The sequence below is a fragment of the Panulirus ornatus genome, chromosome 73 (assembly GCF_036320965.1).
Source record: "Panulirus ornatus isolate Po-2019 chromosome 73, ASM3632096v1, whole genome shotgun sequence".
Lineage (NCBI taxonomy): Eukaryota > Metazoa > Arthropoda > Malacostraca > Decapoda > Palinuridae > Panulirus > Panulirus ornatus.
The window spans coordinates 16,538,567-16,553,417 of record NC_092296.1 but is presented as its reverse complement, the minus strand read 5'-3'; the positions used below and the strand labels follow the sequence as shown (position 1 = coordinate 16,553,417).

General features: G+C 50.4%; 1 protein-coding gene across 4 annotated transcripts in view; it reads right to left on the bottom strand.

Annotated features, from left to right (window-relative positions):
• Window positions 1–5,998: 5,998 nt before the first annotated feature.
• LOC139748197 (uncharacterized) overlaps window positions 5,999–14,851 on the bottom strand; it is a 588,267-nt gene continuing 579,414 nt past the window's right edge. For 3 of the 4 annotated variants that reach the window (XM_071661017.1, XM_071661018.1, XM_071661019.1), the window contains one exon: window positions 5,999–6,476. In XM_071661017.1, the coding sequence (XP_071517118.1) occupies window positions 6,401–6,476 (76 nt within the window). In that variant the 3' untranslated portion in view covers window positions 5,999–6,400. The remainder of the gene's footprint in view (window positions 6,477–14,851) is intronic. The other variant, XM_071661016.1, reaches the window with a different exon arrangement.

Below are 14,851 nucleotides of genomic sequence, written 5' to 3'. Positions count from 1 at the left end.
GCCGTCACCCAGTACACGCCCCCAGCCCTGCCGTCACCCAGTATACGCTCCAAGTCCTCCCGTCACCCAGTACACGCCCCCAGCCCTTCCGTCACCCAGTAAATGCCCCAAGTCCTCCCGTCACCCAGTACACGCCCCAAGTCCTCCCGTCATGCAGTACACGCCCCCAGCCCTACCGTCACCCAGTACACGCCCCAAGTCCTCCCGTCATCCAGTACACGCCCCCAGCCCTCCCGTCACCTAGTACACGCCCCAAGTCCTCCCGTCACCCAGTACACGCCCCCAGCCCCTTCCGTCACCCAGTACACGCCCCCAGCCCTCCCGTCACCCAGTACACGCCCCAAGCCCTCCCGTCACCCAGTACACGCCCCCAGCCCTCCCGTCACCCAGTAGACGCCCCCAGCACCTCCCGTCCCCCAGTACACGCCCCCAGCACCTCCCGTCACCCAGTACACGCCCCCAGTACCTCCCGTCACCCAGTACACGCCCCCAAGTCCTCCCGTCACTCAGTACACGCCCCCAGCCCTTTCGTCACCCAGTACACGCCCCCAGCACCCCCCATCCCCCAGTACACGCCCCCAGCACCTCCCGTCACCCAGTAGACGCCCCCAGCACCTCCCGTCACCCAGTACACGCCCCCACAACCCCCCATCCCCCAGTACACGCCCCCAGCACCTCCCGTCACCTAGTAGACGCCCCCAGCACCTCCCGTCACCCAGTACACGCCCCCAGCACCCCCATCCCCCAGTACACGCCCCCAGCACCTCCCGTCACCTAGTAGACGCCCCCAGCACCTCCCGTCACCCAGTACACGCCCCTAGCACCCCCCATCCCCTAGTACACGCCCACAGCACCTCCCGTCACCCAGTAGACGCCCCCAGCACCTCCCGTCACCCAGTACACGCCCCCAGCACCTTCCGTCACCTGTCGTCAACACTACCAGTACAGCTTCGTAACCATGGCTGATCAGCCTAATTAGCACACGATAATTGGACCACCGGATACAACCCTATGTCCAGCTGGCTGGCTGCTGCAGGCTGTGTCCAGCTGGCTGGCTGCTGCAAGCTGTGTCCAGCTGGCTGGCTGGCTGCTGCAGGCTGTGTCCAGCTGGCTGGCTAGCTGCTGCAGGCTGTGTCCAGCTGGCTGGCTGGCTGCTGCAGGATGTGTCCAGCTGGCTGGCTGGCTGCTGCAGGATGTGTCCAGCTGGCTGGCTGGCTGCTGCAGGATGTGTCCAGCTGGCTGGCTGGCTGCTGCAGGATGTGTCCAGCTGGTTGGGTGTTGGACACTGTAAGGTTCAAATCCTCTATGTCACGTTTGTCTTGCTCACACACTAAACGTAGCACAGATACTGTTGTACACTGGCACGGGACTAACCACACTGTTATACTTACCACAACCGTTCCCACTGTTCTTATATCGATGTTCTCCACTCCCTGTGTTCTACTGTTCTCCACTCCCCGTGTTCTATTGTTCTCCACTCCCCGTGTTCTACTGTTCTCCACTCCCCGTGTTCTACTGTTCTCCACTCCCCGTGTTCTACTGTTCTCCACTCCCCGTGTTCTACTGTTCTCCACTCCCTGTGTTCTACTGTTCTCCACTCCCTGTGTTCTACTGTTCTCCACTCCCCGTGTTCTACTGTTCTCCACTCCCTGTGTTCTACTGTTCTCCACTCCCCGTGTTCTACTGTTCTCCACTCCCCGTGTTCTACTGTTCTCCACTCCCCGTGTTCTACTGTTCTCCACTCCCCGTGTTCTGTCTTTTTTCTGAAGAGGCTTCCACTGTGTTCAAAGTTCGTAACTTGTCGTTCTTATGGAAATGACCTTTCTCTGTGCACTTATCTATCTATTTATACATCTATCTGTGTGTGTGTGTGTGTGTGTGTGTGTGTGTGTGTGTGTGTGTATGTGTGTGTGTATGTGTGTGTGTGTGTGTATGTTTGTGTGTGTATGTTTGTGTGTGTATGTGTGTGTGTGTGTGTGTGTGTGTGTGTGTGTGTGTATGTGTGTGTGTGTGTGTGTGTGTGTGTATGTGTGTGTGTGTGTGTGTGTGTGTGTGTAAGTGTGTGTATGTGTGTGTGTGTGTGTGTGTGTGTGTGTGTGTGTGTGTGTGTGTGTACAGACTTTCTATGTCGCAATCTTGTCACAAGCGAATTCATCTCTAGCTTCCCCACAGGTAAAAGGTAAACACAAACACCCAACATCCCCCCCCCCCTAGTCAACACCCAACATCCCCCCTAGTCAACACCCAACATCCCCCCCCTAGTCAACACCCAACATCCCCCCTCCTAGTCAACACCCAACATCCCCCCCCTAGTCAACACCCATCCCCCCCCTAGTCAACACCCAACATCCCCCCTCCTAGTCAACACCCAACATCCCCCCTCCTAGTCAACACCCAACATCCCCCCTAGTCAACACCCAACATCCCCCCTAGTCAACACCCAACATCCCCCCTAGTCAACACCCAACATCCCCCCCTAGTCAACACCCAACATCCCCCCCTAGTCAACACCCAACATCCCCCCTCCTAGTCAACACCCAACATCCCCCTAGTCAACACCCAACATCCCCCCTCCTAGTCAACACCCAACATCCCCCTAGTCAACACCCAACATCCCCCCTAGTCAACACCCAAGATCCCCCCTAGTCAACACCCAACATCCACCCTAGTCAACACCCAACATCCCCCCCTAGTCAACACCCAACATCCCCCCCTAGTCAACACCCAACATCCCCCCTCCTAGTCAACACCCAACATCCCCCTCCTAGTCAACACCCAACATCCCCCCCTAGTCAACACCCAACATCCCCCCTCCTAGTCAACACCCAACATCCCCCCCCTAGTCAACACCCAACATCCCCCTCCTAGTCAACACCCAACATCCCCCCCTAGTCAACACCCAACATCCCCCTCCTAGTCAACACCCAACATCCCCCCTAGTCAACACCCAACATCCCCCTCCTAGTCAACACCCAACATCCCCCCTCCTAGTCAACACCCAACATCCCCCTAGTCAACACCCAACATCCCCCCTAGTCAACACCCAACATCCCCCCCTAGTCAACACCCAACATCCACCCTAGTCAACACCCAACATCCCCCCCTAGTCAACACCCAACATCCCCCCCTAGTCAACACCCAACATCCCCCCTAGTCAACACCCAACATCCACCCTAGTCAACACCCAACATCCCCCCCTAGTCAACACCCAACATCCCCCCTCCTAGTCAACACCCAACATCCCCCTAGTCAACACCCAACATCCCCCCTCCTAGTAACACCCAACATCCCCCTAGTCAACACCCAACATCCCCCCTCCTAGTCAACACCCAACATCCCCCCTAGTCAACACCCAACATCCCCCCCTCCTAGTCAACACCCAACATCCCCCTAGTCAACACCCAACATCCCCCCTCCTAGTAACACCCAACATCCCCCTAGTCAACACCAAACATCCCCCCTAGTCAACACCCATCCCCCTCCTAGTCAACACCCAACATCCCCCTCCTAGTCAACACCCAACATCCCCCCTAGTCAACACCCAACATCCCCCCTCCTAGTCAACACCCAACATCCCCCCTAGTCAACACCCAACATCCCCCCTCCTAGTCAACACCCAACATCCCCCCCTAGTCAACACCCAACATCCCCCTCCTAGTCAACACCCAACATCCCCCCCTAGTCAACACCCAACATCCCCCTCCTAGTCAACACCCAACATCCCCCCTAGTCAACACCCAACATCCCCCCTCCTAGTCAACACCCAACATCCCCCCTCCTAGTCAACACCCAACATCCCCCTCCTAGTCAACACCCAACATCCCCCTCCTAGTCAACACCCAACATCCCCCCTCCTAGTCAACACCCAACATCCCCCCCTAGTCAACACCCAACATCCCCCTCCTAGTCAACACCAACATCCCCCCTCCTAGTCAACACCCAACATCCCCCCTCCTAGTCAACACCCAACATCCTCCCCTAGTCAACACCCAACATCCCCCCTCTAGTCAACACCCAACATCCCCCCTCCTAGTCAACACCCCAACATCCCCCTCCTAGTCAACACCCAACATCCCCCCTCCTAGTCAACACCCAACATCCCCCCTCCTAGTCAACACCCAACATCCCCCCTCCTAGTCAACACCCAACATCCCCCCTCCTAGTCAACACCCAACATCCCCCCTCCTAGTCAACACCCAACATCCCCCCTCCTAGTCAACACCCAACATCCCCCTCCCTAGTCAACACCCAACATCCCCCCTCCCTAGTCAACACCCAACATCCCCCCTCCTAGTCAACACCCAACATCCCCTCCCTAGTCAACACCCAACATCCCCCCTCCTAGTCAACACCCAACATCCCCCCTCCTAGTCAACACCCAAACATCCCCCCTCCTAGTCAACACCCAACATCCCCCCTCCTAGTCAACACCCAACATCCCCCTCCTAGTCAACACCCAACATCCCCCTCCTAGTCAACACCCAACATCCCCCCCTCCTAGTCAACACCCAACATCCCCCTCCTAGTCAACACCCAACATCCCCCCTCCTAGTCAACACCCAACATCCCCCCTCCTAGTCAACACCCAACATCCCCCCTCCTAGTCAACACCCAACATCCCCCCTCCTAGTCAACACCCAACATCCCCCCTCCTAGTCAACACCCAACATCCCCCTCCTAGTCAACACCCAACTCCTCCCTAGTCAACACCCAACATCCCCCCTCCTAGTCAACACCCAACATCCCCCGAGTCAACACCCAACATCCCCCTACTAGTCAACACCAACATCCCCCCTCCTAGTCAACACCCAACATCCCCCCCTCCTAGTCAACACCCAACATCCCCCCCTCCTAGTCAACATCCCAACATCCTCCCCTAGTCAACACCCAACATCCCCCCTCCTAGTCAACACCCAACATCCCCCCTCCTAGTCAACACCCAACATCCTCCCTAGTCAACACCCAACATCCCCCCCTCCTAGTCAACACCCAACATCCCCCCCTAGTCAACACCCAACATCCCCCTCCCTAGTCAACACCCAACATCCCCCCCTAGTCAACACCCAACATCCCCTCTCCTAGTCAACACCCCAACATCCTCCCCTAGTCAACACCCAACATCCCCCCCTCCTAGTCAACACCCAACATCCCCCTAGTCAACACCAACATCCCCCCTCCTAGTCAACACCCAACATCCCCCCTCCTAGTCAACACCCAACATCCCCCCTCCTAGTCAACACCCAACATCCTCCCCTAGTCAACACCCAACATCCACCCTCCTAGTCAACACCCAACATCCCCCCTCCTAGTCAACACCCAACATCCTCCCCTAGTCAACACCCAACATCCCCCCCTTCTAGTCAACACCCAACATCCCCCCTCCTAGTCAACACCCAACATCCCCCCTCCTAGTCAACACCCAACATCCTCCCCTAGTCAACACCCAACATCCCCCCTCCTAGTCAACACCCAACATCCCCCCTCCTAGTCAACACCCAACATCCCCCCCGAGTCAACACCCAACATCCCCCTACTAGTCAACACCCAACATCCCCCCCTCCTAGTCAACACCCAACATCCCCCTCCTAGTCAACACCCAACATCCCCCCTCCTAGTCAACACCCAACATCCTCCCCTAGTCAACACCCAACATCCACCCTCCTAGTCAACACCCAACATCCTCCCCTAGTCAACACCCAACATCCCCCCTCCTAGTCAACACCCAACATCCCCCCAAGTCAACACCCAACATCCCCTCTCCTCCCCTAAGTCAATGCCTCAATAACATTCTCGTGTTTCCCCCCAAAAAAAACTCATGCAACCTCGTACGTCATTCAACGCAAGAAAGAACGAGAGAGAGAGAGAGAGAGAGAGAGAGAGAGAGAGAGAGAGAGAGAGAGAGAGAGAGAGAGAGAGAGAGAGAGAGAGAGAGAGAGAGAGACGCCTTAACCCTGAGCAAAATACGTACATATATGCAAACCTGCAACACCCCCCCCCCCCCAGAGAAAGCACTATCAACCACAGCTTTGCCCCCAAACACTGATTTTATACACGACCCCAGAGAAACCAACAAGAGTCTGCCACGCCCACAGACACTAACACTACACACAACATCCCCTGAGAAACCACAAACAAGTGACTGTCACGCCCCCAGACACTAATACTACACACAACACCCCTGAGAAGCCACTAACATGAATCTGTCATGCCCCCAGACACTAACAGTACACACAAACCCCCTGAGAAACCACTAACATGAATCTGTCATGCCCCTAGACACTAACAGTACACACAAACCCCCTGAGAAACCACTAACAAGAGACTGTCACGCCCCCTAAAACAACCCACCCCCAGATAAAGGTTACATCCAACCCCCAGATAGACTCAGGGGAGGAACTACTCACAGTCGGCGTAGGTTGGTGAGGTTGGCGAAGGCTCCAGGCTCAATGGCACTTATGTCATTCTTCCTCAAGTCTCTGAAAGAAGAGGAAAGTAATTACCATCAACTTTTTGAAATATACTCATACAATAATGTAATGATATTATTATATGATAATATAATCATACAATAATGTAATGATATCATTATATGATAATATAATCATACAATAATGTAATGATATAATTATATACGATAATATAATCATACAATAATGTAATGATATAATTATATGATAATATAATCATACAATAATGTAATGATATAATTATATATGATAATATAATCATACAATAATGTAATGATATAATTATATGATAATATAATCATACAATAATGTAATGATATCATTATATGATAATATAATCATACAATAATGTAATGATATAATTATATAGATAATATAATCATACAATAATGTAATGATATAATTATATATGATAATATAATCATACAATAATGTAATGATATAATTATATATGATAATATAATCATACAATAATGTAATGATATAATTATATGATAATATAATCATACAATAATGTAATGATATAATTATATGATAATATAATCATACAATAATGTAATGATATAATTATATGATAATATAATCATACAATAATGTAATGATATCATTATATGATAATATAATCATACAATAATGTAATGATATAATTATATACGATAATATAATCATACAATAATGTAATGATATAATTATATATGATAATATAATCATACAATAATGTAATGATATAATTATATATGATAATATAATCATACAATAATGTAATGATATAATTATATGATAATATAATCATACAATAATGTAATGATATCATTATATGATAATATAATCATACAATAATGTAATGATATAATTATATACGATAATATAATCATACAATAATGTATTGATATAATTATATGATAATATAATCATACAATAATGTAATATCATTATATGATAATATAATCATACAATAATGTAATGATATAATTATATATGATAATATAATCATACAATAATGTAATGATATCATTATATGATAATATAATCATACAATAATGTAATGATATAATTATATATGATAATATAATCATACAATAATGTAATGATATAATTATATGATAATATAATCATACAATAATGTAATGATATAATTATATGATAATATAATCATACAATAATGTAATGATATCATTATATGATAATATAATCATACAATAATGTAATGATATAATTATATGATAATATAATCATACAATAATGTAATGATATAATTATATGATAATATAATCATACAATAATGTAATGATATAATTATATGATGATATAATCATGCAATAATGTCATGATATAATTATATGATAATATAATCATACAATAATGTAATGATATAATCATAATATATGATAATATAATCATACAATAATGTAATGATATAATTATAATATATGATAATATAATCATACAATAATGTAATGACATAATCATAATATAATCGTAATACAATTATATAATAAAATAATGTAATGGTATAATTACAATAGAATAACAATATAATTATACAAAAATCACACTATAATATAATTATAATATAATAATAGAAGAATGATACGATTATAATATAATAATTGAACAATACTATAATGATAATATGGAGGTGCGTGTTGTGGCGGTTCATGTGTGTGGTGCGTTCAATGTGGAGGTGCGTGGTGTGGCGGTTCATGTGTGTGGTGCGTTCAATGTGGAGGTGCGTGTTGTGGCGGTTCATGTGTGTGGTGCGTTCAATGTGGAGGTGCGTGGTGTGGCGGTTCATGTGTGTGGTGCGTTCAATGTGGAGGTGTGTGTTGTGGCGGTTCATGTGTGTGGTGCGTTCAATGTGGAGGTGCGTGGTGTGGCGGTTCATGTGTGTGGTGCGTTCAATGTGGAGGTGCGTGTTGTGGCGGTTCATGTGTGTGGTGCGTTCAATGTAGAGGTGCGTGGTGTGGCGGTTCATGTGTGTGGTGCGTTCAATGTGGAGGTGTGTGTTGTGGCGGTTCATGTGTGTGGTGCGTTCAATGTGGAGGTGCGTGTTGTGGCGGTTCATGTGTGTGGTGCGTTCAATGTGGAGGTGCGTGGTGTGGCGGTTCATGTGTGTGGTGCGTTCAATGTGGAGGTGCGTGTTGTGGCGGTTCATGTGTGTGGTGCGTTCAATGTGGAGGTGCGTGGTGTGGCGGTTCATGTGTGTGGTGCGTTCAATGTGGAGGTGCGTGTTGTGGCGGTTCATGTGTGTGGTGCGTTCAATGTGGAGGTGCGTGGTGTGGCGGTTCATGTGTGTGGTGCGTTCAATGTGGAGGTGCGTGGTGTGGCGGTTCATGTGTGTGGTGCGTTCAATGTGGAGGTGCGTGGTGTGGCGGTTCATGTGTGTGGTGCGTTCAATGTGGAGGTGCGTGGTGTGGCGGTTCATGTGTGTGGTGCGTTCAATGTGGAGGTGCGTGGTGTGGCGGTTCATGTGTGTGGTGCGTTCAATGTGGAGGTGCGTGGTGTGGCGGTTCATGTGTGTGGTGCGTTCAATGTGGAGGTGCGTGGTGTGGCGGTTCATGTGTGTGGTGCGTTCAATGTGGAGGTGCGTGGTGTGGCGGTTCATGTGTGTGGTGCGTTCAATGTGGAGGTGCGTGGTGTGGCGGTTCATGTGTGTGGTGCGTTCAATGTGGAGGTGCGTGGTGTGGCGGTTCATGTGTGTGGTGCGTTCAATGTGGAGGTGCGTGGTGTGGCGGTTCATGTGTGTGGTGCGTTCAATGTAGCTACCTGGGCACACAGACACACACACATGTTGATGTCTGTTCCTCCCTGAGCACAGACTCCGCCAGCAGGGGGGGGGGGGGATAAAACAGGGGTTGAGAGAGGGAGAGAGAGAGAGAGAGAGAGAGAGAGAGAGAGAGAGAGAGAGAGAGAGAGAGAGAGAGAGAGAGAGAGAGAGAATTTACCGTTAAGGTTGGGGGGGGGGAGGGAGGGAGGGATGTATGACTCGATCAAGATAACACAAGAAAACAATATCTACCAAGAAGTGGGAGGGGGGAGGGGAGAGGGGAGGGGGGGAGGGGGGAGGGGGGGAGGGGGATTTATCGCCGTGAGGAATTACGATGGTAAGAGGATTACCTGGGAGATGTGGGGGGGGGGGGGTGTGGGTGGGGGGGGATTGCTTTCGTGCAAAGTGTGTGCAACATCTGTTGAGCCCAGCTGTTGAGCCCAGCTGTTGAGCCCAGCCGTTGAGCTCAGTTGTATGGGATAACCCGAGGACCTAGTGGACCAGCGGGACCTGAGAATATCCCTGAATATCCCTTCGTGGTTTTATCTATTCTTCTGACCTCTGAGGAGCGAGGTACGACCCTTGATGGGGTCATAGGTCGAAGGTCAAGCTACCACTCCCAGGGAGTCGTAGGTTCGTGCCTGGAGCCAACAGAACAGAACACCAGAACTGTGTAACATCTCCCACCTTACTTTACAACACTGGCCACCATAATACAGAGGGGTGTGGTCCGTTCCTGTAGGGGTCCATAATACAGAGGGGTGTGGTCCGTTCCTGTAAGGGGTCCATAATACAGGGGGGTGTGGTCCGTTCCTGTAGGGGTCCATAATACAGGGGGGTGTGGTCCGTTCCTGTAAGGGGTCCATAATACAGGGGGGTGTGGTCCGTTCCTGTAGGGGTCCATAATACAGAGGGGTGTGGTCCGTTCCTGTAAGGGGTCCATAATACAGAGGGGTGTGGTCCGTTCCTGTAGGGGTCCATAATACAGAGGGGTGTGGTCCGTTCCTGTAAGGGGTCCATAATACAGGGGGGTGTGGTCCGTTCCTGTAGGGGTCCATAATACAGGGGGGTGTGGTCCGTTCCTGTAAGGGGTCCATAATACAGGGGGGTGTGGTCCGTTCCTGTAGGGGTCCATATTACAGGGGGGTGTGGTCCGTTCCTGTAAGGGGTCCATAATACAGGGGGGTGTGGTCCGTTCCTGTAAGGGGTCCATAATACAGGGGGGTGTGGTCCGTTCCTGTAAGGGGTCCATAATACAGGGGGGTGTGGTCCGTTCCTGTAAGGGGTCCATAATACAGGGGGGTGTGGTCCGTTCCTGTAGGGGTCCATAATACAGGGGGGTGTGGTCCGTTCCTGTAGGGGTCCATATTACAGGGGGGTGTGGTCCGTTCCTGTAAGGGGTCCATAATACAGGGGGGTGTGGTCCGTTCCTGTAAGGGGTCCATAATACAGGGGGGTGTGGTCCGTTCCTGTAAGGGGTGCTGCTGCCCTCACGTCTGATGGGGAGGGTTTGAACTTCAACATACCGGATATGGTCGAGTCCAAGGCAGTCCTTGACTTACGACCTCACCTGGTCGAGTCCAAGGCATAGTACAAGTCAGTCCTCGACTTACGACCTCACCTGGTCGAGTCCAAGGCATAGTACAAGCCAGTACTCGACTTACGACCTCATCTGGTTTGACCTCACGAGTTGACCAACTTGACCTGAGCCACAATGTTGGTTCACTCTCTCTCTTCTACAGGTATATTACTCTGGTTTCTGCTCGAGAGAGATGGCCGCTTGTGTGCGCCCCCCGCCATTAAATAGAACACATAATCACTGTGTGTGGACAACTCAACAATTGTGACGAGCTGTTGTGATCTGTTTCTTTACCTCCACTGCGAAACTCTTGACCCTCTCATGTCTTTCCCCTAACAACTATGACCTCAACCCTTTTTTTTTTTCAGACATTTCCCACATCTGCACCAAAACTCTGAAATATTTTCCCCTTTTCTTCCCACTCTCTAACCCACTTCATATTTCAATTAAAGCTTGGCCTCGATGTGGTGTTTTATCAAGGCTTGACCTGAGTCTGGAACATAAGGAAATGAAAAACATATCTTCCTTTCTTGGACTTTTCCAGTTTCGTTTCTAGCCCCAGGAGCTCCGCCAGGAGCCAAACTAGACCACCAGCTCCTCTTGACCAAGTTGGTTATTTGAAGCTGTGGCCCGCAGGACTATACCCCCTCTCCTCCTCCCCTTCCCCCCACAACATGTCTGATCAGCTACTGACTGTAGAACTCACTGCAATTAACCCAGACGTCGCGAAATCATCCTCGGCTAACTTCGTTCTTAAGACACCAAGTTGTTACTATAACCAGAAGTTACTGACGAAATTATGACCGAAAAGTTATCGGGGGGTTATCAAACCTTGTGATAACTCAGTTATAACACATCAAAAACTGGAGTTATCGCGAGCGATAATGGAAGAGTCCCTTACGACTCTCATGTTTACTCCTGAACCCCAGGCGGGAGTAGGAGGAGCGACTGGGGGAGGGGTTGGGGATCTTGTGAGGTGGGATGGGTAGGGTAGTATGGGGGGGCCTCCATACCTCCCCAGGTGATCAATAAGCGACCCCGGTCGTGGCTTGTAAATGGACCCTTCCACAAGCCAGACCAGCTTATAAAGAACGAATTATCTCGCGCCAGGAAACATGGCCAGGATATGAACCCCTTTACTCTGTGGCCAGAAACTGGTTTACCACAGGGGTCAAATTGTGGGGGGGGGGGTAATACCAGGGTCAACATTACCGACCCTCACATAACAGGGTCAACATTACCGACCCTCACATACCAGGGTCAACATTACCGACCCTCACATACCAGGGTCAACATCACTGGCTCTCACATACCAGGGTCAACATCACTGGCCCTCACATACCAGGGTCAACATCACTGGCCCTCACATACCAGAGTCAACATTACCGACCCTCACATACCAGGGTCAACATCACTGGCCCTCACATACCAGGGTCAACATCACAGACCCTTACATATCAGGGTCAACATCACTGGCCCTCACATACCAGGGTCAACATCACCGACCCTCACATACCAGGGTCAACATCACCGACCCTCACATACCAAGGTCAACATCACTGGCTCTCACATACCAGGGTCAAAATCACCGGCCCTCACATACCAGGGTCAACATTACCGACCCTCACATACCAGGGTCAACATCACCGACCCTCACATACCAGGGTCAACATCACTGGCTCTCACATACCAGGGTCAACATCACTGGCTCTCACATACCAGGGTCAAAATCACCGGCCCTCACATACCAGGGTCAACATTACCGACCCTCACATACCAGGGTCAACATCACCGACCCTCACATACCAGGGTCAACATCACTGGCTCTCACATACCAGGGTCAACATCACTGGCCCTCACATACCAGGGTCAACATCACTGGCTCTCACATACCAGGGTCAACATCACTGGCCCTAACACACCAGGGTCAACATCACTGGCCCTCACATACCAGGGTCAACATCACCGGCCCTCACATACCAGGGTCAACATCACCGACCCTCACATACCAGGGTCAACATTACCGACCCTCACATACCAGGGTCAACATCACTGGCCCTCACATACCAGGGTCAACATCACTGGCCCTCACATACCAGGGTCAACATCACCGGCCCTCACATACCAGGGTCAACATCACCGACCCTCACATACCAGGGTCAACATTACCGACCCTCACATACCAGGGTCAACATCACTGGCCCTCACATACCAGGGTCAACATCACCGACCCTTATATACCAGGGTCAACATCACTGGCCCTCACATACCAGGGTCAATATCACCGACCCTCACATACCAGGGTCAACATTACCGACCCTCACATACCAGGGTCAATACCCGACCGACCCAACACAGGTCAAGACCTGGCCTACTCCCACACACCAGGGTCTGGTTAACTGTCTCTCATACAAAAGCCATTAAACCTTTGTGATAACCGAGGTGCTGTGGCGTCCCCAGTCCCTACCTTTGGGATAACCGAGGTGCTGTGGCGTCCCCAGTCCCTACCTTTGGGATAACCGAGGTGCTGTGGCGTCCCCAGTCCCTACCTTCCTACACCGGAATGCTGGATGATGACACCACTCCCCTCGTTGAATAGGTGACGCATGTAGTTAACGTTAATAACAATCTCATTAAGCAAATGACAGTGACCTCATTTGACCTCCCATGAACACCAGGTGTACTAGCGGCCCATCATTGTAATAGGTCTGGTGGCCACGCCCACACTATTAACACTATTAGCGTGGTCGATGCATCGTATTTTTTCTTCTTCCCATATAGACCCCAGGCAGTAGACCTGTGGACCAATCAAGCAATAAACCCAATGTCTCTCTGACACAGAGGTGTGGCTGCGTCTGGACACGTCCGTCGTGTGGAACTCGTGGGACGTCTTCACCGTCAGTACCAGTTTACAATGACTGGGAAACCTTCTTGCACCAATGCAAATACAAGGGCCATATTGGACATCGTCAACGCTGTCTTCTAAAACAGTTCTTACGTGATCTGGACTATCTCTCTCCTCCTGCAGCATTAACCAGGCAGAGGCCGCATCCTCTTCGAACTATCGAACCTCAACCGCTTTCCATCGACCACATAGGCAGCAAAGCTAAGGGACCTTGGTATCTGCTACTCCCTTCTGCGGCAGAACCTTGGAATCTTAACACGCCATCTCTCCTGTAGCAGCACCATGAGACCCAGACCACGACCACCTCTCCTGTAGCAGCACCAAGAGACTCAGGCAACGACCACCTCTCCTGTAGCAGCACCATGAGACTCAGGCAACGACCACCTCTCCTGTAGCAGCACCATGAGACTCAGGCAACGACCACCTCTCCTGTAGCAGCACCATGAGACTCAGGCAATGACCACCTCTCCTGTAGGAGCACCATGAGACTCAGGCAACGACCATCTCTCCTGTAGCAACACCATGAGATTCAAGCAACGAACACCTCTCCTATAGCGGCACCATGAGACCCAGGCAACGACCACCCCTCATGTAGCGGCACCATGATACACAGGAAACGACCACCTCTCATGTAGTGGCACCATGATACACAGGAAACGACCACCTCTCATGTAGCGGCACCATGATACACAGGAAACGACCACCTCTCATGTAGCGGCACCATGAGACCCAGGAAACGACCACCTCTCATGTAGCGGCACCATGAGATCCAGGAAACGGCCACCTCTCATGTAGTGGCACCATGATACACAGGAAACTACCACCTCTCATGTAGCAGCACCACGAGACCCAGGTAACGACCACCTCTCCTGTAGCAGCACCATGAGATCCAGGAAACGACCACCTCTCATGTAGCAGCACCACGAGACCCAGGTAACGACCACCTCTCATGTAGTGGCACCATGATACACATGAAACGACCACCTTTCCTGTAGCAGCACCATGAGATCCAGGAAACGACCACCTCTCCTGTAGGAGCACCATGATACCCAGGAAACGACCACCTCTCCTGTAGCAGCACCACGAGAGCCAGGAAACGACCACCTGTCATGTAGCGGCACCATGATACCCAT